The 27566-nt window shown below is 37.0% G+C and overlaps 1 protein-coding gene across 4 annotated transcripts; it reads right to left on the bottom strand.

Annotated features, from left to right (window-relative positions):
• Positions 1-3828: 3828 nt before the first annotated feature.
• Positions 3829-23503, bottom strand: FAIM (Fas apoptotic inhibitory molecule). 4 transcript variants are annotated; one of them, XM_043995285.1, is made up of 7 exons: positions 23008-23047; positions 16955-16982; positions 15834-15892; positions 14827-14962; positions 13664-13892; positions 8552-8601; positions 3829-4448 (listed from the first exon to the last, which is right to left on the bottom strand). In XM_043995285.1, the coding sequence occupies exons 3-7, from the start codon at positions 15875-15877 to the stop codon at positions 4299-4301; spliced, it is 609 nt and encodes a 202-aa protein (XP_043851220.1). In that variant the 5' UTR covers positions 15878-15892; positions 16955-16982; positions 23008-23047; the 3' UTR covers positions 3829-4298. The 4 variants fall into 4 exon arrangements, with proteins under 4 accessions (XP_043851220.1, XP_043851218.1, XP_043851219.1 ...); XM_043995283.1 differs by lacking the exons at positions 16955-16982; positions 23008-23047 and adding an exon at positions 23396-23503; XM_043995284.1 differs by lacking the exon at positions 16955-16982 and having other exon boundaries at positions 23008-23052.
• Between the last annotated feature and the right edge of the window lie 4063 nt (positions 23504-27566).

Here is a 27566-nt window from a genome sequence, read left to right as displayed (position 1 = left end):
GTAATTGACATTTTTATTACTTCCACTCTGTCCCTACACAGTTACTGAGAAATCTCTCCTTATTTGCAGAATCAAGGGTGGTGACTAGAGAATAGGTCATAGGTCATGCTGGTGGGAGGATTAAGGAACTGTATGGACCCAGCTGAAGAGTTGAAGGCCCATATTCCAAGAGTTAGGCCCAGAAGGGAGGGTGAATACCAAAAAAAGTGTCCAAATATTCACTGACAGCGCACAAAAGCTAAAATACCATACTTATCAAAAACTAAGTGTACTTACATTTAAGTATATAACAAGGGCAGCTAGGTGGTGCAGTGGATAGAGCACCGGCCCTGGAATCAGGAGTACCTGAGTTCAAATCCAGCCTCAGACACTTAACACTTACTAGCTGTGTGACCCTGGGCAAGTCGCTTAACCCCAATTGCCTCACTAAAAAAAAAAAAAAGCATATAACAAATATTTTATAAAATACTGGAGGAGGATGGAAATTCTGAACAATATTCCCTGACAAACCAATGACAAGTAGTGGATATGTTTTAATAAGCCAGCAGAAAAGCTAGGTATGAGTCCCAACAAAAGAATATCATCCTGAGAACAGATGAAACTGGGAAGGACAACAAATAGATACAAAATAGAACATGTCTGCCAATGTTTGTATAGCAGTGGCATTTATTAAGCACCTATTATATGCTGTGCTAAGCACCAGGGATACAAAGAAAGACCAAAAAAAAAAAATCCAAACTAGTCTCTGCTCTCAAGGTACAGTCTAATGCAGGAGACAACATGCAAATGACTATATACAAACAAGATATATACAGGACAAATTGGAGATGTGCAAGACAGAAGACGCTGCAATTAAGAGGAATCAGAAAAAGCTTTCCTGTAGAATATAGGATTTCACCTGAGATTTGATAGAAGCTGGAAGGCAGAAATGAAGGAGCATGTTCCAGTCATGGATAGCCAGTGAAAATTCCTAGAGAGTTGGGATGGGTTTTTTATGCAAGGATTAGCAAAAATGTCAATGGCACTAGATCACAGGCTATGTGGGGAGTTATTAGGTATAAGAAGACTGGAACAGGGGCAGCTAGGTGGCGCAGTAGATAGAGCACCGGCCCTGGAGTCAGGAGTACCTGAGTTCAAATCTGGTCTCAGACACTTAACACTTACTAGCTGTGTGACCCTGGGCAAGTCACTTAACCCCAATTGCCTCACTAAAAAAAAAAAAAAAAGAGAAGACTGGAACAGTTGGTGGGAGGAGAGACCAGTTATGAAAGGCTTTGAATGTCTGAGGATTTTATATTTGATCCTGGAGGTGACAGGGAATCACTGAAGTTTATTGAGTAGGAGACATGCTCAGACCTGAGCTTTAGGAAGATCAATTTGACAGCTGAGTGAGTGGGAGACACTGGTGGCATCACATTAAGCACAACCAGATACATTATGAGAAACAGCCAGAACTAAGACTAACTGAGGAAATGGCAGATTCACATCTCCCATTTAAGCTTACTCTAGGCATAGTTTCATTGAATGGAATGGTGGGAAAAATAATCCACATCATTTAAATTATGTTTCTCTTTGTGTGTACATACGTTTGTATGCATGAGCACATTTGTTTGTCAAGTATAACTGAATTTGTCTAAGTTAAACATTATATATGTCATGGGGGAAATGGTTGGTGGGGGTCCTTAGGTATTCCTCTTTAAAGGATTACACCCTCTTGCACACAAATCCAATTAGAATAAAATAATCTTTCATTTAAGCACTAGAGGAAGGAAACCCCCAGAGTAGTCTTGAGGGGATATAGTTATAGAGATGTGGTTCTCTGAGATACCTATCTCCCCGAACAGGAGAAAGGCCATAGCTTTCATAGATGGTAGATGGGGGTAATCACCTGAGAGTGGAGTGTCCCTTATTGGGGGGTGGGTTGGGATAAGTCAGGTGAAAGGCAGTTGTTGGAGCTATCTCTGTCCCCTTGGCACCACTCAGGCAGCAGCCATGCCTAATGAGATTATCTCCCTGAGGAGTGAGGGAGACTCAGTCCTGAGTGGGTACCACTTATCTCCCTTGCTGCTTTTTTTTTTCCAGGGCAATGAGGGTTAAGTGACTTGCCCAGGGTCACACAGCTAGTGTCAAGTGTCTGAGGCTGGATTTGAACTCAGGTCCTCTTGAATCCAGGGGTCAGTGCTTTATCCTCTACACCACCTAACTGCCCCCTCCCTTGCTTCTTTAAGTTTGTTTGTCCTTTGGTTTAGCTTCTCAAGGAGAGTTACCCCAAATCCGTGTCCTTTAGTTTTAGCTGGCCAGTTTCCTAACCCCATAAAATTCCCCACTACTCTACATGGAAGGAAAAGGGGTGAAGATTCTTCTTCTGTAACTGCTTCAAGCTGAGCAGGGTTGAAGAAATCACAGTTGGGGGGAGGGGGAGGAAAGGGAAGGGCCTGGTCTGGAGAGTGAGAGATGGGAGGTCCAAAGGGTGGGAGGAGATGTATAGGCACCAGCTGTAGCTGCCAAGAGGTTGAAGCCTTGAGCTTCAACAAGAGGTTAAGAATCAAAAGGACTGGGGGCAACTAGATGGCGCAGTGGTTAAAGCACCGGCCCTGGAGTCAGGAGTACCTGAGTTCAAATCCGGCCTCAAACACTTAACACTTACTAGCTGTGTGACCCTGGGCAAGTCACTTAACCCCCATTGCCCCGCAAAAAAAAAAAGAATCAAAAGGACTTACTTAAGGTGACAGGAATGCATGTCAAGTAAGTTGTACTTGAGGTATTTCTGATTCAGCCTCTATCAAAACTAACTTTTTAACACAATGCTATGGCATAGTGTTAAAAGGCCTGATTCTGCCACTTATTAGCTTGGTGGTCTTTGACTAGTCATTTAACTTCTCTAAGCCTTGGTTTCCTCCTCAGTGGAATATGACATGTCTTCTCAGCCTTCCTCACAGGATATTAAAGGAGAATGTTTGTCGATCAACATTTATCGTGTTTAATTGGTCCTGGACATTGTGCTAAGCCCTAGGGATAGAAAGAAAGGCCAAAGCAGTCCCTGCCCACAAGCAGCTTACATTCCCCTTTTCTGTTACAATTGTCAAGCATTTCTTTTTTCCCCTTCCTCTCAGGAAAAACTCCCAAACAAAATCATAGTAACAAATAAGTTTAGTCAAGTAAAAAAAAAAATCCCCTATTGGCCATTTTTGAAAATCCATTTCCCATTATGCATATTAGGTAATGACCTACCCAACAGGAGGTGGGTAGCATTTTTTTATCATTCTCTAGAATCATAGTTGATAATTTCATTGATCAGAGTTCTTAAGTCTTTGTTTTTATAGTGTTGTTATTGTATAAATTGTTGTCTTGGTTGTGCTCACTTTACATATGTTTATATAAATCTTCCCAAGTTTCTCTGAAAGTCTCCCTTTCATTATTTCTTAGAACACAATAGTATTCCATTACATGCATATATCATAATTTTGTTCAGTTCTTCCCCAATTGAGGGGTATTGCCTTGGTTTCCAAGTCTTTGCCACCTCAAAAAGAGTTCTTATATATTTTTTTCACATGTGGGTCTTTTTTCTCTTCCTCTGATTTCCTTGGGATGCAGATCTAATAGTGGTATCACTGAATTAAAGGGTGTGCCCAATTTAGTAACTTTATGAGCAGAGTTCCTAATAAGCAGTTTTGGAACCTACTTCTAATACTCTGGAACTTCATCTAAAGCAATAGGTTTTGCCCTAATTGTGTCACCTGTTTTCATCACGTATCATGCATAATTCATAAAGTGGATAAACTACAACTGAATTTCAACAATTTTTATTAAAATCAGATACTGATAACATTAGATATTCCCTGCTATGAAAAATATTAAGAAAATATTAATTTAATTGGTTAAAAATGAGAATAGAATTCCACCATGTTCCAACTGTTTTAAACTCAAATAAACAGTACCTATCTTCAAGAGCTGAAAGATGTTTATCAGTTTCTTAAAAAAAAAATCAGCACCAATTTTATTGCAGTTTATTATAGTGAAAGTTCCCCACTTTAAAACATTTGCTATTTTAGTCCACATCTTTTCTTTTACTCAGTGTTATATAAGATTTTACATTATTTACAAAATAATTTGAATTATCTAAGGTTACACATAATCAATTCTTCCTCTGTGCCTCAAACAGAACATTAATTTCATATAACTAGAAAATAAGAATAGTATAGACTAAATGTATGGGGAAATACAAATTAAATTGCCACAGTAATTTAAAATCCCTGATTTTTTTTTACTTTGTGAGTATCAAATTCATAAACAGGTGGTCACTGAAAAGTCTCTGCAATTTCTTTATCATCCACTATCAGAGTATGAATAATCCCTTCTTTTCGCTTTCCACTACTGACAGCCTTTATATAACATTCATGATTATTAATGGTGAAGTGAGTTTCAGTTCCATCATCTACAAACTCACCCTAGAGCAGCAAAAGAAAGAGAAAAAAGTTAGTTTTTTCACTTGAGTATTCATAAACATTGAAATTATTGACAAAAATAAGCTATTTAAAAATAGATAGTAAGAGTAAAGGTTTATAATTGAGTTTACCTGTTGTTAACTTTGTAACATAAATTAACCATTTCTATACTTCCAATATGCTTATCTTTCTCAACTCTTAGAAAAAATACCTTTTTTTGGGGGGGGGCAGGCAATGGGGGTTAAGTGACTTGCTCGGGGTCATACAGCTAATAAGTGTCAAGTGTCTGAGGCCGGATTTGAACTCAGTTACTCCTGAATCCAGGGCCGGTGCTTTAACCACTGCGCCATCTAGCTGCCCTTGAAAAAATATATTTTAAAGGTCCAAGTGAAATCAATCACCAGCTATAATTATGTACTCTTACATGCATATTAATACTCAAAGTTTTGAGATAATAAAATGAAATAAGAAAATGTAATTACACTGTAATATATAACAAATAATTTTTCAAGTAGACAGGTAATGGATTTTGCTAAGGTACTGGGCGATCAAAATGGCCGTGCAAACCCAAGAATCATACAATCAGAAGGGACCTCCAAGGTCTCATAGCCCAACCCATACCTGAAATATGAATCCTCTCTATAACATCTCCAACAAGTTTTCATCCTCTGTTTGAACACCTAATGGGGAATATACTTTCTCTTGAGACTTCCTATTCCACTCATGGACAACACCATTTGTTAATAAGTTCTTTCTAATGTTAAGCTAAAAATTGCCCTTGGTGGCCAAGCAAAGGAGTCCAATCATTCTTCCAAATACCTGAAGATGGTGATCATGTTTCCCCCCCTTGTCTTTTCTAGACTAAATATTTCCATTCCTGAACCAAACCTCCTAAGAGGCTTGTGAGTGGATTATTATTGTTATTGTTATTACTATTACTATTATTGTTGTTGTTTCAAATATTTTCACCATCCAGGGATACTCCTATAGATGATGCATTCCAAGTCATTAATATCCTTCCTAACATGTTGCTTTTAGAACTGGATAAAGGTCAGAATTGGACACCTCCAGAAAGTACAGTGGGATTATCATTTCCCTTCTTAAGATTCTTTTATTAATACAGGCAAAAATGGCATTAGCTTTTGTGGATGTCATGTCATGATGTTGACCCACACTAAGCTTGTAGTTTAGCAGAAACCTCAGGTGTTTTGTTTTATTTTTTTTCATTTGAATAACTGCTTGTCCAGCTAGGCTTTCTTCATCTTGTAATCATGCAGCTGCTTTTAACCCAAACTCAGGATTTTATAGATATAAGCCTAATTATTAAGTTTCATCCTATTAGATTGGGCTCATCATTCTAGCCTTCCAAGATTTTTTCCATCCTTTTATTGTTATCTAACTTATTAGCTATCCATTCCATCTTCTTCCTGAAATCTACAAAGGCATCAGGAAGACCTTTGTATTATTTTCAGAAATTTAATGCTACAATTATTCTATCCATATGCCTACATGGCTGAATTCTCATTCTCACACCACCTTAAACCTATGCCCATCCTGATAAGGTTGGAAAAGCCCGATGTTGAAATTCATAAGCAATCAAGTTATAAAAAATGACTTAAAATTTGGGTCATAATGTAATGAAAACATTGAAGTAACTTGAGTATTCTTATGCTCGTATCTAGAAAAACCACCACATTTTGGATAGAACATTAGATTTCAACTTATCGACTGAACAAGTAAGCATCTTCTTATTGTTAAGGAAGAACAATTTACTTATACTGATATTCATCTGCACTTCAGATTTTGATACTGATTCAGCAGCATCATGACTGTCTATTTTGAGAATGTGCAATTTATCAGCTAATTTTGGCATTGTGGCTAGAAAATGGAGATTATCTTAATGTGAAAAATCTCTATTGACTATTCTAAGCCTTTGCTTTTGGCTTATTATCCTCAGTTGTGATTATCACATTAATATTTGTTGTAACATACATAAAGCATGAGGATTTATTGTCCATTTCTTTACTATGCAACTTTGGGTATAATATGTAGTCTCAGCATATCCAAATTGTTAATTTTTCTGGTTAACAAAATAGACATGTAAATGGGATTTTTGCACATTCTGGCCTTTCATAAACGACATCTTGGTAATTCCACTGGCAAATGATTGTCCAAAAAAGAAGTGAATTAGTTCATAATTTGCCTTTTTTGGATTATATGAGGACTGACAAAACCAGAAATCTATTGTTAAAGAATTTCTACTAGGAAAATACAACAGAGGTTGGATTAATTTTAAATAAGTCAAGGGGCTAGGGAAGAGCACCAAAGAAGAATACGAATAACCTCTACTCATTATAAAAGAAATGGTTTTCATAGAGTGGAAATAGGAATAAATAGTCTATGCTACAAAATAATGTAAAGCAATGCCACTTTCCTCTGCTAGTAATAACTAAGGCTTTATTGATATTCTTTCTTTTTAAAAAATTTTTTTTCAGTTAGGATTTCCAACAGAGACCTTGACAGTCAAGAATGCAAATTTCCTTACACAGGTAAATGGAATGTTTAGAAGTACAATAGGGATCAATCATATAAAAAAATTAACTACAATACAGTTGGTTAGTAAAAAGGACTGATGTAACCGTAAAGGAGGTGATTAAAATTATTGAGAATAACCATCCTAATCACTGGAATGAGAAGAGAGGTTGCTTGGTATGGTGGCTATAGCTGGCCTTAAAGTAAGGAAGAAATAGATTCAAGGCCGGCCTCAGACACCACTATCTATATGACCTCTCAGTGTCCCAGGTAACTCTAAAACCAGAAGCCACAGAGCAGTTACTGATCATTATTGGTAGTAGAGGTTTCCTCACTCAGAGTTCCCTATACTGATGAAGTCATGGGTCCAAACCAATGAGTGGAACATATTTGCTATTTGGATATAAGGAGATGCCTCTTCAGCAGATCAACCTCAATTCCTGGAACATGCTACACCATTTGCTCCTCTTTCTTTCTCACTGGCAGATAAATGAATAAGTTCTAATATCTATTTATACCAAATATATACTTATTTATGCCAAATGTAAACCTATTCATACAAAATCTACACATATCCAATAATGGCACTCTCTTGCCTTTAAATATTTCTGGCACCCATTTTTACCCACTGCAACCACAGGGCAAGCAGTTAGGGACTTAGGATTAGCAGGTGGAATAAAATGGGCCTAAACAAATTTGCCTAAATTAGTACATTTAACACCGCTTAAAACTTCTCATTTAGCTATTTCACTTCTAGTCCTCATACTGCTTTCTATCCCAAGAATGTTTGTTTTCTATCTTCTTTCAATTTCTGCTCCATTTTCTGCAGATTTTCCCGATAGCCTGACCATTTCAGACTCTTTTTTGCCTTTTCTTTCTCTGCACCCCCAATCACAAAACTCTAACTGAACACAACTATAATTTATAACCCTTAAGTGGGCTAGAGGGTGTAGTGGTGCAGTCAAGAAGATTAAAATACAAATATTGTCTCATGTTTACAAACTATGTGACCCTGGGCAAGTCACTTATCCTCTCTTAGTTTCAGCTTCCTTATCTGTAAAATGAGGGTGTTAGACTCAGTGGCATTTAAGGTCCCTTTCAGCTTTAAAACTGATCATATGATCAATTTTATCATATCATCTTTTTTATTTTATTAAAATGCTTTATTTTGTGTCTATATGTATTATCTATTTCCAAGGGTCCTTGCCAAGACGTAACTAAGTCTTTGACTTTATTCTGTAGAGTGTAATATGGATTTTTGTTGTAAAATACCCGAGTAATTATTTTCACAAATGGCAGGAGAATCTGTATAAAGTAGGTCAAGAAGATAGGCCACATTGTTTCCATTACATATTATTTCCACATTAATGTCTTTCTAGTTACTACCTAAGGAAAAGCACCGTAAGTTGAATATCTGGATGACTTCACACTTTAAAAAAAAATACCCTTATCAGGCCTTAATTAGTTACATAATACCTATGTCTGGGAAAGCTTGTTTTTTGAAACATCAAGAACATTTCAATGCCAATTATGTACAAAGCATGAATCTAGGTATTACCAAAACAACTACTTACTGCTGTCTCCAATTTTTTACCATTGCACCAAACATCCATAGTGTCTTTCTCTGTAAGCAACAAGAAAGGAAAAGACTGTCTATTTTAATAAGTTAATGTTAGAATGATCTTTAACAATAGTATTTCAGAAAAATCATACCACTCTATTGTTTTGTAAAAATTCCTTCCACAATATTCCCTTTTACTATAATACTCACCAGCTTTTCATGGCTTTGACAGTCATCTAAATATTAAAGAAATTGTAAGTGTTTATGCTTTATTCATAGATAAAAACAAAACAACCTTTAAAATAATATCATGGTCCTAAGAAACCATAAAATCACAATAAAGGCTAAAAATGCTATCTATAAGGAAGAAAGAAATGCAAATTAATGTGTGCCTAGAATGAATTTTCTTGGAAGAATGTCTTTTGTTTGTGTTTCTTTTTTTTTGCGGGGTAATGGGGGTTAAGTGACTTGCCCAGGGTCACACAGCTAGTGTCAAGTGTCTGAGGCTGGATTTGAACTCAGGTGCTCCTGAATCCAGGGCCAGCACTTTATCCACTACACCACCTAGCTGCCCCCAGAATGTCTTTTTTTTTTTTTTTTTGGTGAGGCAACTGGGGTTAAGTGACCTGCCCAGGGTCACACAGCTAGTAAGTGTTAAGTGTCTGAGGTTGGATTTGAACTCAGGTCCTCCTGAATCCAGGGCTGGTGCTCTATCCATTGCGCCACCTAGCTGCCCCCAGAATGTCTTTTAACATCAGTGAATATTTTTTTAAAAAACTGCTTCCCAGAAAAAAAAAATTCTCCACCTAGAGACCCTGGTAATATAAGCTGACAAAAAAATAGCATGATAATGAGCAAGTGATAAAGAGAATTTCAGCTTTAACTTTTTTTGGGGGGTGGGGCAATGAGGGTTAAGTGACTTGCCCAGGGTCACACAGCTAGTAAGTGTCAAGTGTCTGAGGCCAGATTTGAACTCAGGGAGTCCTGAATCCAGGGCCGGTGCTTTATCCACTGTACCACCTAGCTGCCCCTGAAGTTTTAATTTTAATTACCCTGATCAAGTGTCAGAATAATTTAGTTTAGGTAATTTTTTTTTAAAACGGCAGTATTTGGAGGGAAAATACATACCTGAAACTCTGAACGTATTGAGTGCTCAGTAAATGACAAAGACTGACATGCTATATTAGTGGTGGTTCCCATTTTAATTTTTATTCAGAGGCATAATGTAAATTCCTAAATTTCCCACAGTTCACAACTAGGCATGAGTCTATATTTGGGGAAGGGGAGGGTGAAGTGGGAAGGAAAGTCTTAAAACCACTCATGAAAATTGTTATGTATATAAAGGTAGGAAAGTTATTATGTCAGTGGAGAGGCCATACACCCTAACCATACTAATAAAGAAGTAAAAAATGGCTAAGTATACCAAACAACAATGCTCAGCTATTATGGAGGTAGGATAGGGACATAACTCACCCTGTAAACAAATCATAACTAAAGTTAATCTCAAATAGTATTCTCAATAGTATTAAGGAATTAGAGTAAGGTTCATTGATTCTGGGAGAAAGGCATATACAGGGAGAGAGAACCAGGGATAGAAGAAGGAAGGCACTGAATCTAGAGCTGTAGGGAAAGTTCAATTTGTCACAATGTGTAAAGAAGAGTCTTTTTGAATTCCTTTGGGTTTTGTATATCCCAATTTGGAAAACACTGTTAAAAAGAATCAAAGCTTACTATGATCTGAATGGTTTACTCAGGGTACCTACATCCCTATAATTAAATTAATAGTGTTCTAGTACCACAAAATATAAGCATAAATGTTCTTAACTCATCCAATAACATTTAAAGTATTATGATCTCAAACCCATTCTGTGATAAATGGGAGATTCCCAGATAATATTCTATTTATGGTTTATACTTCTGTCCTTTCTTAGATAATCTTAAGTTGATGCTCCTGCAGGAAGTGAATTCTGAGCTGGCCTGTTTAATACTAGTATACTACATACAATATACTAGTATGCCACATTAAGGTTTCCTTTTGCCACCATAAATATTTCACTATACTGCTGATTTTGAATAGTTTATGAGAACCGAAAAATGAAGATTTCCTTGCATCTTCCTGATTTTTTAAACAGAAAATTAAATGTTAATAAGTACTCCAGCTATTAGTAGATACCTCACAATGTATGTGGCTTTCATGTTAAAAGCTTACATAAGAGTACTCTAACCTATTCCTTCATTATCTAGTAGTATTCCTTGAAAATCTGCTAGAAGACATTACCAAAACATAGGTCCTAGACTAAATTTTTTCAGGTTTCCTAGGGGAAGCAGTGGGGAAACAAAGCACATACATAAGTGAAATCCAAGGAAAATTCAAACCTCATCTTGGCCAATAACTTTCAGCCTTTTAATCTAACAGATTCTTTTCCAGAGCAACAAATAGTAGAACTGAGTGATTTGTGTTTTACTTCCTCTTCTGAAGCTCTGGTGGAGTTGCTACTGAGTAGTGAGATATTAAAAAGCAGGTAAAAAGGAAGGAATGGAACCTATGAACAAAAATAACTCCTGGAAAATTAAAAGTCAATCTAGGGTTAGTAATTTTGTAAGGACATCTAACATAAAATCATAAGAGTCATAGATTTAGGGATAATCTAATCCAACCTGCTTATTACAAATGCTCTTATTACAATATATAACAAAATAGCTAAATGACAGAAATTCTTTTTAAAATTCTGTATCATCTTTAATAATAGCACACACTGTTTAAATAAGTTAAGGATTTAAATCTTCCCTTAGTCTATATGTTATGTCTCATCTTCAATGACCGATACTGCTTAAATGTCAATGATTTAAAGCATTTTTTTCTTTATGGCAGACTATTTTTATTCCAATTAATTGATCCACAATCCCTTAATATTCAAGGTCATTATAGACATCAGCCCATGTGTTACAGTCCTGCCCCCCCAAAAAATATCAGTGGTCTAAAAAAGAAATTTGCAAATATAGTACCTTATGCCTATATTTCCACTCAGCATTTTCAAGATGTTCATGTGGGGACCCAAAGAATACTTGTTTCAAACAAATATTTGCATACTTTCAGTCTACTAGTTTGGGGAGGAGGAGGAAATAAGTATAAGAGGAGAAAGGTGGTATCATTACATACGGACAATACCAATATGAAATTTATAGAACAATCAGAATTTGAAAACTCTGCAAGATTTTCCTCAGAAATGTCTTTCCAGGGGGCAGCTAGGTGGTACAGTAGATAAAGCACTGGCCTTGGATTCAGGAGGACCTGAGTTCAAATCCAGCCTCAGACACCTGACATTAGCTGTGTGACCCTGGGGAAGTCAATTAACCAACCCTCATTGCCCTGCCAAAAAAAGAAAAGAAATGTCTTTCCATAGGGAACAAAGTTTGAGGAATGAAAATGTGTTCCCTATATGGTCTATCAGCAGATTTTATGTTACTGAAAATTTGAGCCCTGACATATTCCTAAAATAAACTTCTGTTCCATCCCCACCCTTGCCCCACAATAGAAAGTAAGTGCTTGACAGTAGGGATGCTTATGTTTCCATCTTTATATCCCAGCCCCTAGTACCACATATAATGATAATAATAACAATAAGAGCTGACATTTACATAGTATTTTTTAGATTTCCAAAGTACTTTCAATTAGTAGCTCATATATTCCTTACAACATGCTTAGGTTTGGATCTAGGGGAAAAGAACAAAACAAAACTCCTTTACCTAATAAACAAAGTAAGTCCCTGATTTAGCTACTTTCCATTTAGACAACAATGTTTTGCATATTTGTCTGACCTAAAATTTCCTTAATGTAGTGAAAATATGTTATCATTCTCTATACTTAATAAAATGAATACTCATTTTCAAAGAAGGCCTTGAGGGGGTGGCTAGGTGGTGCAGTGGATAAAGCACCGGCCCTGGATTCAGGACTCCCTGAGTTCAAATCCAGCCTCAGACACTTGACACTTACTAGCTGTGTGACCCTGGGCAAGTCACTTAACCCCCATTGCCCGGCAAAAACAAACAAACAAACAAAAACAAAAACAAAAACAAAAAGGCCTTGAAAGTGATAATTCAATTCAAGTACAAACAGTAAATGTTTTTGTTTAAATAATTCCCCTATTTTCAAAGAAGGGTCAGTGAGATTATTTTCAACAATAATAACTAATAACAGCTAGCATTTATGTAGCACTTTTAAGGTTTATATATGTTATCATATGGTGCTTTATATATGTTATCATATTTGATCTTCACATCAATCCTGTGAGGAAGGTGCTATTATTATTTTCATTTGACAGGAGACAGTAAGTCTTATTAGGTATAAATTCCCAATATACACTATTGCCAAAGCTAATGATTTCAGGTTGACAAAACTCTTGGAACACAAATAAATAATAAAGCACACATTCATGGGAAAACTATTTCTAATAGTTTTAGTGGGGGGGGGGGCAGCTAGGTGGCGCAGTGGATAAAGCACTGGCCCTGGATTCAGGAGAACCTGAGTTCAAATCCGGCCTCAGACATTTGACACTTACTAGCTGTGTGACCCTGAGCAAGTCATTTAACCCTCATTGCTCTGCAAAAAAACAAAAAACAACAACAAAAAAACAGTTTTAGTAGGGAATGCCAAGATAGAATTGATAAAGAAGTCTCACTAATGGTATTTCCTTCCTTAAAACCATGGTTCCATGTGTTCCTAACAATTCACTATACATACTCAGACTTCAAATAAGTTAAAAATACTCATCCATTCATATAAAAAAATTCTCTTTAGGGGCAGCTAGGTGTAAGCATCGACCCTGGATTCAGGAGGACCTGAGTTCAAATCCAACCTCAGACACTTGACAGTAGTTGGGTGACCCTGGGCAAGTTACTTAACCCCCATTACCCCGCCCTCCAAAAAATCCTTTAGAATTGACATATTAGAAGGAATCTAAAAAAATTTAAATTGGTCTATTTTGGTTATCCTTATTCATTGTTTTCATGAAAGTGTTAATGCTTAAGAGGAAAAACCAAGTTAAACATAAAAGATTTAAACCATCTGAAACACAAAAAATACTAGAAATGATTAACAGATGTTATAGAAGAAAAACAAATTTACCTAAAACAACTCTAAAATCTGTACCATCCAAACGTAAAACCCAAGTATTTGTTGTTTTTGATCTGTTCTCCATATATTTCTTGAGACTTTTCCCATCAATTTCCAGAGTATATTCATAAGCAAAACCACTGACTGCATCTATGTTTATCGTAGCTTTTGTTTTTGCAGCTCCAACACTAAATGTTTCTTTGCCCACCAGTTTGAACATCCATTCTCTTCTTAACTCTTCCTAAGTAGTAAAATAGAAAAGCAGAATAAGAAGAAAATACTAGAATGATATATTCAGTTCTAGTTAAGAGACCCCTTGCACCTGCTTTATCCCAAAGACATTATCTTTGCTCATCTCCTTGAAAATGACCTGAAGTGCTTCTTCAGTTGCTGAAAGGGACACTTTTAGTTTTCTATTGGGGGACGAGGGGTGGGGTTTGTTCTGAGGGCTGATGATGTCTATCTCTTTTCTAAAATATCTCTTCTTGTATCCAGGAACTACACAAAAGCCTCTCTCTGTCTCTCCCAAAGTCACAGGACACAAAGATCTGTTCTGGGATGGGTGAGTGCAGAGGACTAGAAGGGGAGATGGCAAACAAAACCCCTTCCCAAATGCTTAAAAAAATTGTAACAGAAAATGTGGTAAACAAAGAACAATGTAAGACAAGTAAAAATTAAGACCAGTGGGGGGAAAATACTAGAATGGACAAATGCCTAGCTAACCAAAGTGAATTACTGGCCCCAAAATTGTGGAATGATCTAAAATTCATAGAATCATAGTTCTTAAAGGTGAAAAATGTCTTAAATATAACCCCAGGTTCCCAGAGGGGAAGGTATTACTATTTTACCATTCTTGTGTTAAGGAAACAATTCTGTCCTAGGGAAGATGAGCTGAAATTCACTGGTGCCCACAATTTTAAACTAACCAATGTATAGGTAGATAACTAGCAAGAACTGGTTAAACATTAAATATAATCATACAAGCTGTGAAATTCATCTCAATGAACTAATGCTAGAAATTATGATCAGTGAGTTTATAACAATCATTAATCTTTTTAAAGCATTGTAAAACAAGCCAGATATCTGAAAAAGAAAGACATTTTCTGAATTCAGCTTTAAGTATAAACCACACATACATATTACATTTATAAACAAGATATAGGTTTTCTTCCTACCTTTCCATCTACATACACAACACGTTTTCCTGAAGTGGTCCCATGTTCAAATTCAATCTTGTGAATACCATCACTTAAGGCAACATCCCAAACTGCTACAAGATCAGTCATTGTTTCTAAGTGGTTGTAACAAGATCTAAGGGAATGAAACAAAGCAATTTTTATGATGTTAAAAATAATTATAACCAAATAACAAAATCCTCCACCACAAAAGAAAATACCTGGCTTTAAAATGAACTTGTTATTACTGCATGTTAAGGAGAGATGGATTCCAAGAACTGACTAATAATTATCCAAATATAACTTTTTTCTATTACATCCAGTCTTCCTTTAAGATACAAACTACTTAGGCACATGATTATAGTTCTTTAATTCCAAACAAAGCCTATTTTGTTTTAATAGGATTAAAAATCTATTACTCCTGAAGAGAAAGAACACCCTGCTCCAGGATACAGCTTTGTAAGGTCAGTTGTTTTAAAACTAAAATACAAGTACATCTGAATTCTGTGTTCTCCTACATTGGTTCAACTACTATAAAATTTTTTAGTCTTCTAATTCAAGATGGTAAGTTTATTATCATGTTTTATTATGCTGATAATCTACATTTGACTTAAAGAGAGTAATAAACTGAAGAAAAATTAATGCTATATTCAAAATTCAAACAATTAAAAATATGTATCTACAGAAACTTTTTGACCAATTTGTTTTTTAAAAATGAAGTATAGTTTACCACAAACTTTTGATATAGTATGTGTGAATTTATAACATTACTTCTAGACCTGTGCCGATAGTTTGTTTATATTCATAGTAAATTTATAAATGGGTATGATCAATATAACATTAAAAACACAGCTTTATAAAACAGATTTTAATTATATATATAAATGAATACGTTTATTACTATAACAACAGAATAACAGACATATATCTTTTCTGGATGCCCATAACAACGTAACAATTCTTATTTTTTTCACATCCTACTTTATATTGCAATGAAAGCTATTTACCTTACTTCATCTTCAAAGAGAGCAATCTCATCTTGGGATGCCATAGTTATCAAAACAGCCTTTAATCCAATTAGCAGCCAGGAGAGAGAAAAGCAGAATTGCAGCAAAGAAATATTGAGAGCAGCAAAGATCTCTAAACTACTAAGTACTTTTGTTATCCATCCATTTGGGCCTGTATAGTTTACAAAGAGAACTTTTACATATCATAGAATTGCCATCTCTAATTTCTAATCCATAATCTAAATTGTGCAAAGTATGTCCAATTATACCTTTTCCTGTCCTTGTTTAAAATTTATAAGAATTTTTTTCAAGTATCATAGTAATTTCAGTCATTTAGATGTGGGAGGGACATTTAGACTTATCTAATCCAATCTTCTAATTTTAGAGGGGAGAAAACAAGGCTCAGAAAGGTTAAGTAATTTAAATGTCACAAAGCAAGGTAGAAGCAGAGCCAGAACCTAGAATCCTAGAATGGTGACCTATTGGCCTTAGTCAAATTTACTTTCTGATGAATTATTGCCACATATATATCCCAATAGAAATGAGAATTCAGTAAATTCTGCAGATTCACAGATTCAGGACTGCTAGTGTACACAGTCAAACCAGCACGGGTTCAATGGTTACTTACTTCTGCATGCTGCCCTAATATGAAATCTACATCATAACCTTTATGTCCCTACTTTTCTTTTAACATAAAAAGAAGCTGATCAGCCCATCTTGGTTGGAGACAATTAGATATAAAGTGCTTAAGAGAAATATTAAGGAGAAATTGGCAGCTAAAAGAGGTTTTCCCCCTTGTTTAAGAAGAATATAAAAAGCAAAGAAAAAGGAAAGCTTCAGAAAAACAAAAGTCCAAAGTATTTTGTCCAGCAAACAAATAAATCCCCATTTGCCCACTGATCTTTGTGTCATTAGCAGATTAAAAGACTTTTCTATTCCTAGAATCATTGGACTCATCCCTCCAAAATAGGGTTTCTTGTAATCATAAAAGCATACAGAATGCATGTATGTAGAACATACATTGTTCTACAATCCCTACTGTTAATCTGAATAATTCTGACAATATTAATTTTGGTGTCTACACAAAATAGTGTCCACAAGTCACTGAAAAAGTGAATTACCCTCTGCTTCTCTTTGTTGGAGGCCCAGCTAAAAAGGAAATTGTCATAATTTAAAATTTCAAGTGTTTTTATTTTCCAACTTATACAACAAACATTTATTAAGCATTGACTAAATAATAAGGCACTGTTGGGGATACAACCACAACGACAATCATTGCCACAATCACAACAACAACTGTTCTCAAAGCATTTACATTCTAATGGAATCTTAATAGAATTCTGCATTTTATTACCATCTCTTACTTCTAGAACCTACAGTATGGGGAAAAGTTAAATGCTTATTATAATTATGCCTGGTAGGTCCTCAGTAAAGTACAACTCTATATTATTATTTATAAGACATTATTCCCAAGATGTCTGTGTTTCCAAAGTCAGGGCATATGTGAAAAGTGTTTTCATTGAAAAGGCTGAACTCAAGAGTAAGTAGTAATCACTATGACCTAACTAGTAATACCACCTTATATACATTAAGAACTTTACAGCTTACAAAATGTTTCTGGTTATATTATCTCCTATTGTGTTCTATATAACAAACTAGACAGGAGATAATCAAATGTAAGAGAATTACAGAATTTTAGAGTTGAAAGGGCTTTTAAAATTCATCTAGTCTAAAATCCACTGGTTAACAGTTGAGGAAATGGATTCAAAGAGGGATTAAGCAACTTGTCCACCTAAAGTCTTACTAAACTATAAGTAAAATGTACCTACACCTCCCAACTTTTATGTTATTATTCTCTTTACAAAATCACTATATGTATTAAATCACCAGATTTCACTGATGATGCAGAATAATACAAAGGAAGATGAGACTATAAAAGCCAAAAGGAAAGCCTTCAAATTAAAAATTCATCATACAAATTTAAACCTATCCTAACAGGTAAGAAAAATTATTAAAATTAAGCGTTTTTATTTTCAAGTTGACGTCTTTATAGCAAAAGTTCTGTTAGCCTTTTAACTTCCATTTCATGGTGAGTAACAAATTACAGTTTTAGGTATATTCTGTGAAAATCATAGAACTTGGGGGCAGCTAGGTGGCATAGTGGATAAAGCACCGGCCCTGGATTCAGGAAGACCCGAGTTCAAATGCAGCCTTAGACATTTGGCACTAGCTGTGTGACCCTGGGCAAGTCACTTAACCCTCATTGCCCCCCTCAAAAAAATCATAGAACTTTCATAACGATGATTTAATTACAATGGCTATCATGACTCAAAAGCTATGGGGACACAACATGTAATAAATACAAAAAGGTTTTTTCTTGCTGTGTTGTCAGAGGGGAAAGATCAAAGGATAAGACCATTGCCTTTAAACATCAGTTCAAGAATAGGCACAAAGAAGGTGATTGATAGGAATAATCAAGGACTACAGAGTAGCAGAGCATGAACCCCACCATGGGATGATAACAGATGATGAAAAGGTGGCAGAACTATATTATTTTTTCTCAAATGATTTTTCAACAAATTTGTACTGGAATGGATAGTGAAAGTATTTAAAAGGGAATTGAAATTTAAGATAAGGGAGTCTATGGCAAGATAATTTACCAATCTTTAATGAGTTTAAATCACTAGGAATCTTATAATTTGAATTCAGGCCATGGAAGTACTCCAACATCTTGAACTCTGAAATCCTCTAATCAAAGTCCTTTTGCCTCATTCCTTCCTGAACCTGCCTTTCATCCTTATCATGGTCTTTGGCTCATCACTATGCAACTGACACCAAATCTTCAATCTCTTGGTTATTATATACCGAAAGAGGTCATTTTGGCAAGACTGAGAAAATCTACCTGTCTAAAACTTAATCATGGGAAAATGCTAGTCCTTCTCACTTCTCCTGGGAACCTTCCAGTCTTAGCCTACGTGCTACCTTCTTCAAGAAGGCACAATTTATCTTGAATTCATCACCTTTTTCTCCTCTTATACAGCCACTAACCACAGTTCAGACTCTCTTCAACTTTTGTGTGGACTACTGTAAAAGTCTGACTGCCCTCCCTACCCTTGCTTCTCCAATTTAGCCTTCCCCTGCTCAAAATTTTTCAGTGGCTCCCAACTGCCTATGGAATAAAATACAAACTCAGGAGCCTAGCTTATTTCAAGTCCCCCTCAACCTCACACCCATCATTTCTTTTGATTAAAAAAATGTTTTTCTTAAAAAATACAGATAATAATTCTTTGGGGGGCAGTTAGGTGGTGCAATGGATAGAATGATAAGACTGAAGTCAGGAAGACTCATCTTCCTGAGTTCAAATCTGGCCTCATACATTTCCTAGCTCTCTGACCCTGGGTAAGTCGCTTAGCCCTGTTTGCCTCAGTTTCCCCATCTGTAAAATGAGCTAGAGAAGGAAATGGCAAATCAATACAGCATCTTTGCCAAGAAAATCCCAAATGGTATCTCAAAGAGTCAGTCATGACTGAATGACAACAAAAATAATTCTTTTATTTAATTAGAAAAATTAACAATTTAAAATATTATTTGCCACTAATTATTTACATGTTATTAATCTACTTTATAGAAAATACAAGGTAGCTTCCTTTTCCAAAGAAGCTAACTACCTTTCCCCTAGTGCTATATTTCCATGGAATAAAAATCAGTTTTAACGTTCACCCAAGCAAAGCAATCAGGAAGATTAATTTGCTGCAAAACATCAAAATCAACCAACCAGTCAATCATCAAGCATTCAGAACTCCCGTATGCTACTTTGCTAGGCACTATATATTCAAAGATAAAAAGCAAACATGTACCTGCCTTCGAAGAGCTTATAATCTTCCCTGAGGGAGATCATACTCATATGTATGTATGTAAAATAAATACAAGGTGTGAGAACCAGGGCAATACCCCCTGTTGAAAAAGACATGAGATGACCTTTCTTAGGTTTTTAAGGTCATCCTGGGACCTTTAAATCATGTCAATCAATGGACTTCAATGCTACCAGCCAATTAGCTTGGAGCTGTATGTGGGGACTGCCCCTCTTCTGACGAGGGGCTTCTGGTGAAACTGAGGGGAATTCAGTCTCTTGGATAGCTAGGTGAAGTTGGCTTTCTCTCTCTCTCTTTGCTAACCCCTAACATACTTTAATAAATGCTTAAAAGTCTAAACTGTTGCTGAATTTATAAGTAAACCGTAGCTAGTTCTCCCTCCCACACACACAATGGAAGGCAGGTAAGGGGACCGACCACACATTATATTTTAGTCACCACAAAGGTAATAAGGGGCAAGCAGGAAAAGCCCTAGAAACAGGAGAGGTGGGGTAGGTCGGGAAAAATTTAATGTAGAATGTGGCATTCTAGTTGAAACTTCAAAGAAACCAAGGATTTAAGAGGCAGAAGTGAATGAATCAGAGGAACCTGAGGCAAACAGGGTTCAGTGACTTGCCCACAAGCACACAGCTAAATGTTGAAGGCCAAATTTGAACTCAAGGTGAGTCTTCCTGACTACAGGCCTAACACTCTATCCATTATACTCTACCATCTGCCTCCTAAATTGCAGCTTTGACCACATCACTCTTTAGTTCAAGAAGCTCCTGAAGTTTCCTACTCTCCTTTAGTATTTAATATCCTTTACAATCTGGCTCTAACCTACCTTTGTAGGCATTTCATATTCTTTCCTTCATGCCTCATGAAGGCATGTAAATAATTCTGAGTTGCCAAAAGGCTGTGCCAGGTCCTTTCTACTTCTGGGAGTTTTTACCATGCTGGAAAGATTCAAAATACCAATAGGGTAACAGATGTTTATTGTTTCAGCACCAGACTAGTTTAAATTCAGAGAGATTCATGACCACAAGAGTAGCCATCAGACTTGTTGGCAGCAACTCAAAAGTAATATGAAAATGAAAGGCTTGTGTCCTCCATCAATCAGTTGAGGAAATACAACACTCATATCAAGGACATTTGAAGTACACAGTATGAGAATTTGGATATTCTTTGAAGTTTGTAATAACAGGATATGACCTATAATTGAGTCGATGGTTATTACCTTAACTTTCCTCATTTCAATAATTAATAATGAATGAGAGGCAAGCCTTGAAATCTGTACATTTGATACTTTTGTTTCTTTGGATCTAAGGATTTTTACTTTTCAAAGAAACTTAAGAGCTTTGTCTTGGAGAACTGAGAAAATGTACCTCCATCTTTAGGTGGCTAGGTGGTGAAGTGGATAGAGTGCCAGGGTGGGAATCAGGAAGACTCATCTGAGTTCAAGTCTTCCTGAATTTAAATCTGGCCTCAGATACTCATTAGTTAATGTATCCTGGGGCAAGTCACTTAACCCTGTTTGTGTCAGTTTTCCTCATTTGTACACCAGCTGGAGAAGGAAATGGCAAACCATTCTAGTATCGTTGCCAAGAAAAACCACAAATATGGTCATAAGGTGTTTGGAAATGACTGAACTACTAGATCTAACCTTTCAAGGAAAATGTGGGGGAATAATGAGGGTGTAACATGGAACATCCCCAGTTGGTGTACTATAGGTGTACTGCTGGTTATCCTTTCCTTTCTTAAAAAAATTGTTACATGGAATGGCTTGATGGGTAGGGGAGTGATATATTCATAGCTAAAACTGATGTGAAAACAAACGATACCAACAAAAATTTTAAAAATAAAATTTAAAACAACAAAACTCTTTAAGTTTCAATCTAGTTATTTCTAAATTATTCTAAAACATTTAAATTTTAGAAATAAATGTTACTTTATCCAAAGGAGTACATCAAGTAGCGGATGAGCCCAAGGATTTAAAAAAATCAAGTGGATAGGATAGGAAAACAATCTACTTTATTATGTGTGTGTATGTGTGTGTGTGTGTTTAAAATGCAGGCAGTATAGAAAAGCAATCTATTTCATTTGTGTGTGTGAGAGAGCAAGATTTTAAAAATTAAAATGGACAGGATAGGAAAGTAAGTTTTATTTCATTTCCTGTGTGTGTTAACAAAGTCTCAAAAATTTGAGACTTTATGAATACTATTTGTAGTTTCACCTATGGGCGCTAATTTAAAAGAAAAAAATAATCTGTGCCACCGCAACACAAACCTAAGTGCTCCAAGTTTCAGAGTTGGATGTAAGCATCATTTCCCATTCTGCCTGACAATTCGGTTCAATAAAACACGCGGTATTGTCAAGATTCCCATTGAACTTACATGCAACTAGATTGTTTCCCCTCCATAACTTTATATTAAAAAAAAAGCCTCATGCTGATTTTGTTTCAATCGTTACTTCTAAAATAATTAAAACTTTTAAGTTTTAGAAATACGTGTTAAATTATCACATTTAGAAATACATATTTCTAAGAAATATACCGAATACTAGATAAGTTAGTGTGATTTGAGTCTTACGGATTTCAAAATTGGACAGAATGAGAAAATACGATTAATATTTCTTTCTTATGTTGTCTGTGGAGAATCCCCGGGTGGACGAATCCTACTAGGGACTAAGGGGTGTAAAGCCACGCCCACGGGGGGGGTGGGGGGCTGTCTGCTTACTTATCAAAAGCTTCTAAAGAACTGCCGCTAGCGACCAAGTTTGTTTGCGGTAGTTAAGATGCTCAGCTGGCACCCAGCTTTGTCCCCGGGGGCCCAGGAGCGGCGCAACATCCTCGCGAGCGGAGGGGACGGACCACGCGGGGACCAGCGCAGCCGGCCCCGCGCGCGCCGCCCACCCAGACTGGGGTCGGACGAGACCGAGACTCGTTTCCCAGCTCTTTTCGCCTCCTCCCCTCCCCCACGTCTTCGTCCCACCCCCCACCCCGTGGGCGCGGTCGGTCGGCTGCCCCCGGGCGGAGGGAAGGTCCCGGGGAGAAGCGGGGCCCTAGGTCGGGGTGGTAGAGGGAGGGATGCGGGAAGAAGAGGGTGCGCAGACGGCTGGAAGGCGGGGCATTCCGGGGTCTCCGACTGCAGGGGCAGGAGGGAGCTGGAAGGATGGGGGGGTGGGGACTGACTGAGCTGCTGATTCCCAGCCCGAGCGCCCGCCCCATTCCCGACTGCTTTCCTCCTCCTTTCTTCCACGACACTTTCCCGGCAGCTCCGCGGGCCCGGTACCTGCCCTCGGCCCAGTCCAAAGAGCCCCCTCACCCAGCTAGCTCCCCGCGGCCTCCGCTCCTCCTCGCCGGCTCCCGCCACGCCGCTCCTCCCCCTTGCTCCCGCCCCCGGCCCCACCCCCGTGCCAAAATGGCGGCCGCCTCGGAGGGGCCCGAGCCGACTCATGGCGGAGTGCGAGGCGCAGGCAAGTACGGTGGCCCCGGTGGCCCCCAGAGAGCGACGCTCGAAGGCTCGGCTGATACCCGGGAGCCCGGCTAGGGAGGCTCGCGTGGATTGTTTCTCGGTTGGCCCTCCTGGATCTGAAGCTGGGTAGAGCTGCCCGAGAGATCCTGACCGAGGCCTCTCTCTCAAGCCTCAGTTTCCCTATAGGTTTAAATGTTAACACTTAATAGCACACCATGTTCCTCCGATGGATACGCACCTGAACAGAGCACATTGCTTGTCCCATTCCAACACATCCGTGCCTTCTCCCCACGTTTTGGAACGTGGCCCAGAGTTTCTTGCACAAATCTTCCATGGCTGATCTTCACTACCTCTGCTACCAAAGGTATTTCCCCAGAGCTTTTGAGATTTTGTGTATACCTTTCTTTTACATCACTGGCTGCAACAGATGGTCGATCTGGTCAGTATCTTTTACGTGGTACTTGACAATGCATCCTCGTTAAAGTGCCGCATTATCCTTAGGACACAGTGGTCTTTGATTTGCCATTGAAATGTTTCTTCTCAGTGAAGTTTCAATTCAATTCATCAAACAGTTGTGAGGAATCAACCACCTGTAAGATGTTGTGACAGACACTGGGAAAGCAAAGAAAAAAAAAAAACCAACCCACCTATCTAACTCTTAAGGAGCTTACATTCTACTAGAAAGGGGGTCATATATATAGAGAAAAGTGTTACACGAGAAGAAACGGATATGGACAACACAGTGTAGCGGAAAGGGCCCTGGGTTTAGAGTCACAGGACCTTGCTTCTAATCCTGGCTCTGCTAATTACTGCAAGTAAAGTGTGCCGCCCATATAAGATGTACGTATGGTTGTTGTCCTTTGTGCTGAAAGAGTACCCAAATGACATCACTATGTGGGAGTCAAGGTACAGTGTGCTGGACTGTAGCAATTCAGACCAATACCAGCTCAGAAAGCTCTACCACAGGTCTGGCACAAATAGTCCATATGACCAATAATTTAAAGTGGAGATGTTTCTAAATTTGCATCTCACATTGGTTGTCAACATCTCGAGGTAAGAATGGACAGGTATCTGTGGAATCTTGCCCACTCCTCTCAATGGAAGACTGATTACTGAATAAAGAGAAACAGAGGAGGATTGTTGAAGCTGACAACTCTGTTCTGAGAGGAGGTATTAGACTAGAATTGTATCTATCTCCTCCCATCTAATATTGCTGGTCTGTAGGTATTTTTTTTATATTGAGTGGCTCGCCCTATTTGCTAGTCTTAAATTTTTTTTAATATTTTCCATTTTTTTACCTCATCATATTCTCAAGTATTCCTCCCAGAGAGCCATTCCATATGATAAATAGTATTTTGCAGACGAAGATAAATAAATGGGCACAACTGATTGCAACACATTGAAAAAGTCTGAAAACATGTATAATACGTAACAACCTGTGTACTTTCTGGCCTCAAGAAAGAGGTATGTGGTTTCTCTCTCTCTCTGTCCTCTCCTCTCTTCGAAGCAATGAGGGTTAAGTGACTTGCTGAGGGGTTACACTAGCTAGTAAGTGTCAAGTGTCTGAGGGCTGGATTTGAACTCAGGTCTCCTGAATCCTAGGGGCTGGTGCTTTATTCCACTGCTCCACTTAGCTACCCCCTTATCTCTCTCTTTTTAAATTTTACTTTTTAAGAAAAATCATAAAAGTATTTTATTATTACCCAGTTACATGTAGAGATAGTTTTCAACATGTGTTTTTATAATATTTCTAGTTCCAAATTTTTTCCCCTTCATTCCTTGCCTCCTTACTCCCAAAGACAGAAAGCAATCTGATATAGGGTTAGATCTGTACAATCACATTAGACATATTTCTGCATTAGTCATGTTGTGAAAGAAGAATCAGAACAAAAGGGAAAAACCGCAAAAAAGTAAAAAAATAAAAAAGTATAAACAGTAGGCTCATTCTGCATCCAGATTCCACAGTTCTTTTTTTCTTGATGTGGAGAGCATTTTCCCATCATGAGTTCCTTTAGAATATCTTGCATCGCTGTATTGCTGGAGAAGAGTTAAGTCTATCACAATTGGGTCATCACACAATGTTGTTGATACAGTGTACAATGTTCTCCTGGTTCTGCTCATTCACTCTGCATCAATTCATGTAAGTCCGTGTTTTTTTCCTGAAACTGCCTGCTTATTGTTTCTTACAGCACAATAATATTCCATTACATTCATATACCACAACTTGTTTAGCCATTCCCCAATTGATGGGCATCCCCTCAATTTCTAATTCTTTGCTACCACAAAGAGAGCAACTATAAATATTTTTGCACATGTGGGTTCTTTTCCCTTTTTAATGATCTCTTTCGGATAGAGACATAATAGTGGTATTGCTGGATCAAAGTGTATGCACAGTTTTATAACCTTTTGGGCATAGTTCCAAATTGTTCTCCAGAATGTTTAGAGAGCCACTTCACAACTTTACCAACAATGCAGTAGTGTTCAGTTTTCCAATTTTTCCACAGCTTCTCCAACATTCATTATTTTCCTTTTTTGTCATTTTAGCCAATCTGATAGGTGTGAGCTGGTACCTCAGAGTTGTTTTAATTTGTATTTCTCCAGTCAATAGTGATTTAGAGCACTTTTTCATATAGCAATAGATAGCTTTGATTTCTTCATCTGAAAACTGCCTGTTCATATCCTTTGACCATTTCTCAATTGGGAAATCAATTGGTTTCTTATAAATTTGATTTAGTTCCCTATATATTTTAGAAAGGAGGCCATTTCAGAAACACTGGCTGTAAAAATTATTTCCCAACTTTCTGTTTGCCTTCTAATTTTAGATGCATTGCTTCTGTTTGTACAAAAATTTTTAAATTTAATGGAATCAAAATCATCCATTTTGCATTTCATAATCTCTATCTCTTGTTTTGTCATAAATTCTTCTCTTCTCCATAGATCTGAGAGGTAAACTATTCCTTGCTCTCCTAATTTACCTGTGGTATCACCCATTATGTCTAAATCATGTACCCATTTTGACCTTACTTTGGTATCCTGTATAAGATGTTGGTTTATGCCTAGTTTCTGCCATACTGTCTTACAATTTTCCCAGCAGTTTTTGTCAAATAGTGAGTTTTTACTACAGAAGCTGGAATCTCTGGGTTTATCAAACAGTATATTACTATAGTCATTTACTACTGTGTCTCCTGTGCCTAACCTATTCCATTGATCCACCACTCTATTTCTTAGCCAGTACCAAATAGTTTTGATGACTGCTGCTTTATAGTATAGCTTTAGATTTGGTAGGGCTAGCCCACCCTTCCTGTGCATTTTTTGTCATTAGTTCCCTTGATATTCTTGACCTTTTGTTTTTCCAGATGAATTTTGTTATTATTTTTTCTAGCTCTAAAAAATAGTTTTTAGGTAATCTGATTGGTATGGCACTGAGTAAGTAAGTTAATTTAGGTAGAATTGTCATTTTTATTATATTACCTTAGCCTATACATGAGCAATTGATATTTTTCCAATTATTTAGATATGATTTTATTTGTGTGAAAAATGTTTTGTAATTGTGTTCATAGAGTTCCTGGGTTTGTCTTGACAGGTAGACTCCCAAATATTTGATAATGTCTACAGTAACTTTAAATGACATTTCTCTATCTCTTGCTGCTGAGCTTTGTTGGTCATGTATAGAAATTCTGATGATTTATGTGGATTTATTTTATATCCTGCTACTTTGCTAAAGTTGTTCATTGTTTCAAGTAGTTTTTTAGTTGATTCTCTAGGATTCTTTAAGTATACCATCATATCATCTGCAAAGAGTGATAGTTTATTTTCCTCCTTGCTTATTCTAATTCCTTTAATTCCCTTTTCTTATTGCTAAATCTAACATTTCTAGTACAATATTAAATAATAGAGGTGATAATGGACATCCCTTTTTCACCCCTGATCTTATTGGGAATGCCTTTAACTTATCCCCTCATATATAATGTTTGCTGATACTGCTTATCCTTTTAAGGAAAGCTTCACTTATCTATGCTCTCTAGTGTTTTTAATAGGAATGAGTGCTGTATTTTGTCAAAAGCTTTTTCTGATTTTAGTTTTGTTATCATGTGGTTGATTATGTTTGTAGTTTTCCTAATATTGAACTGGCCCTGCATGCCTGGTATAAATCCCACCTGGTCATAGTGAATTATCCAGGTGATAAATTGCTGTAATCTCTTTGCTAATAATTTTGTTTAAAATTTTGATTAGAGAAATTGGTCTATAATTTTCTTTCTCTGTTTGGTTTTGCCTGGTTTAGGTATCAACACCATATTTGTGTCATAAAAAGAATTTGGTAGAACTTCACCTATTTTACAAAATAATTTATATAGTATTGGAATTAATTGTTCTTTAAATGTTTGGTAGAATTCCCTTGTAAATCCATC

Source organism: Dromiciops gliroides, chromosome 3 (assembly GCF_019393635.1).
Source record: "Dromiciops gliroides isolate mDroGli1 chromosome 3, mDroGli1.pri, whole genome shotgun sequence".
NCBI classification, from domain to species: Eukaryota; Metazoa; Chordata; class Mammalia; order Microbiotheria; family Microbiotheriidae; genus Dromiciops; species Dromiciops gliroides.
The sequence above is the reverse complement of the archived record's forward strand: the minus strand, read 5'-3'. Positions and strand labels throughout refer to the sequence as shown.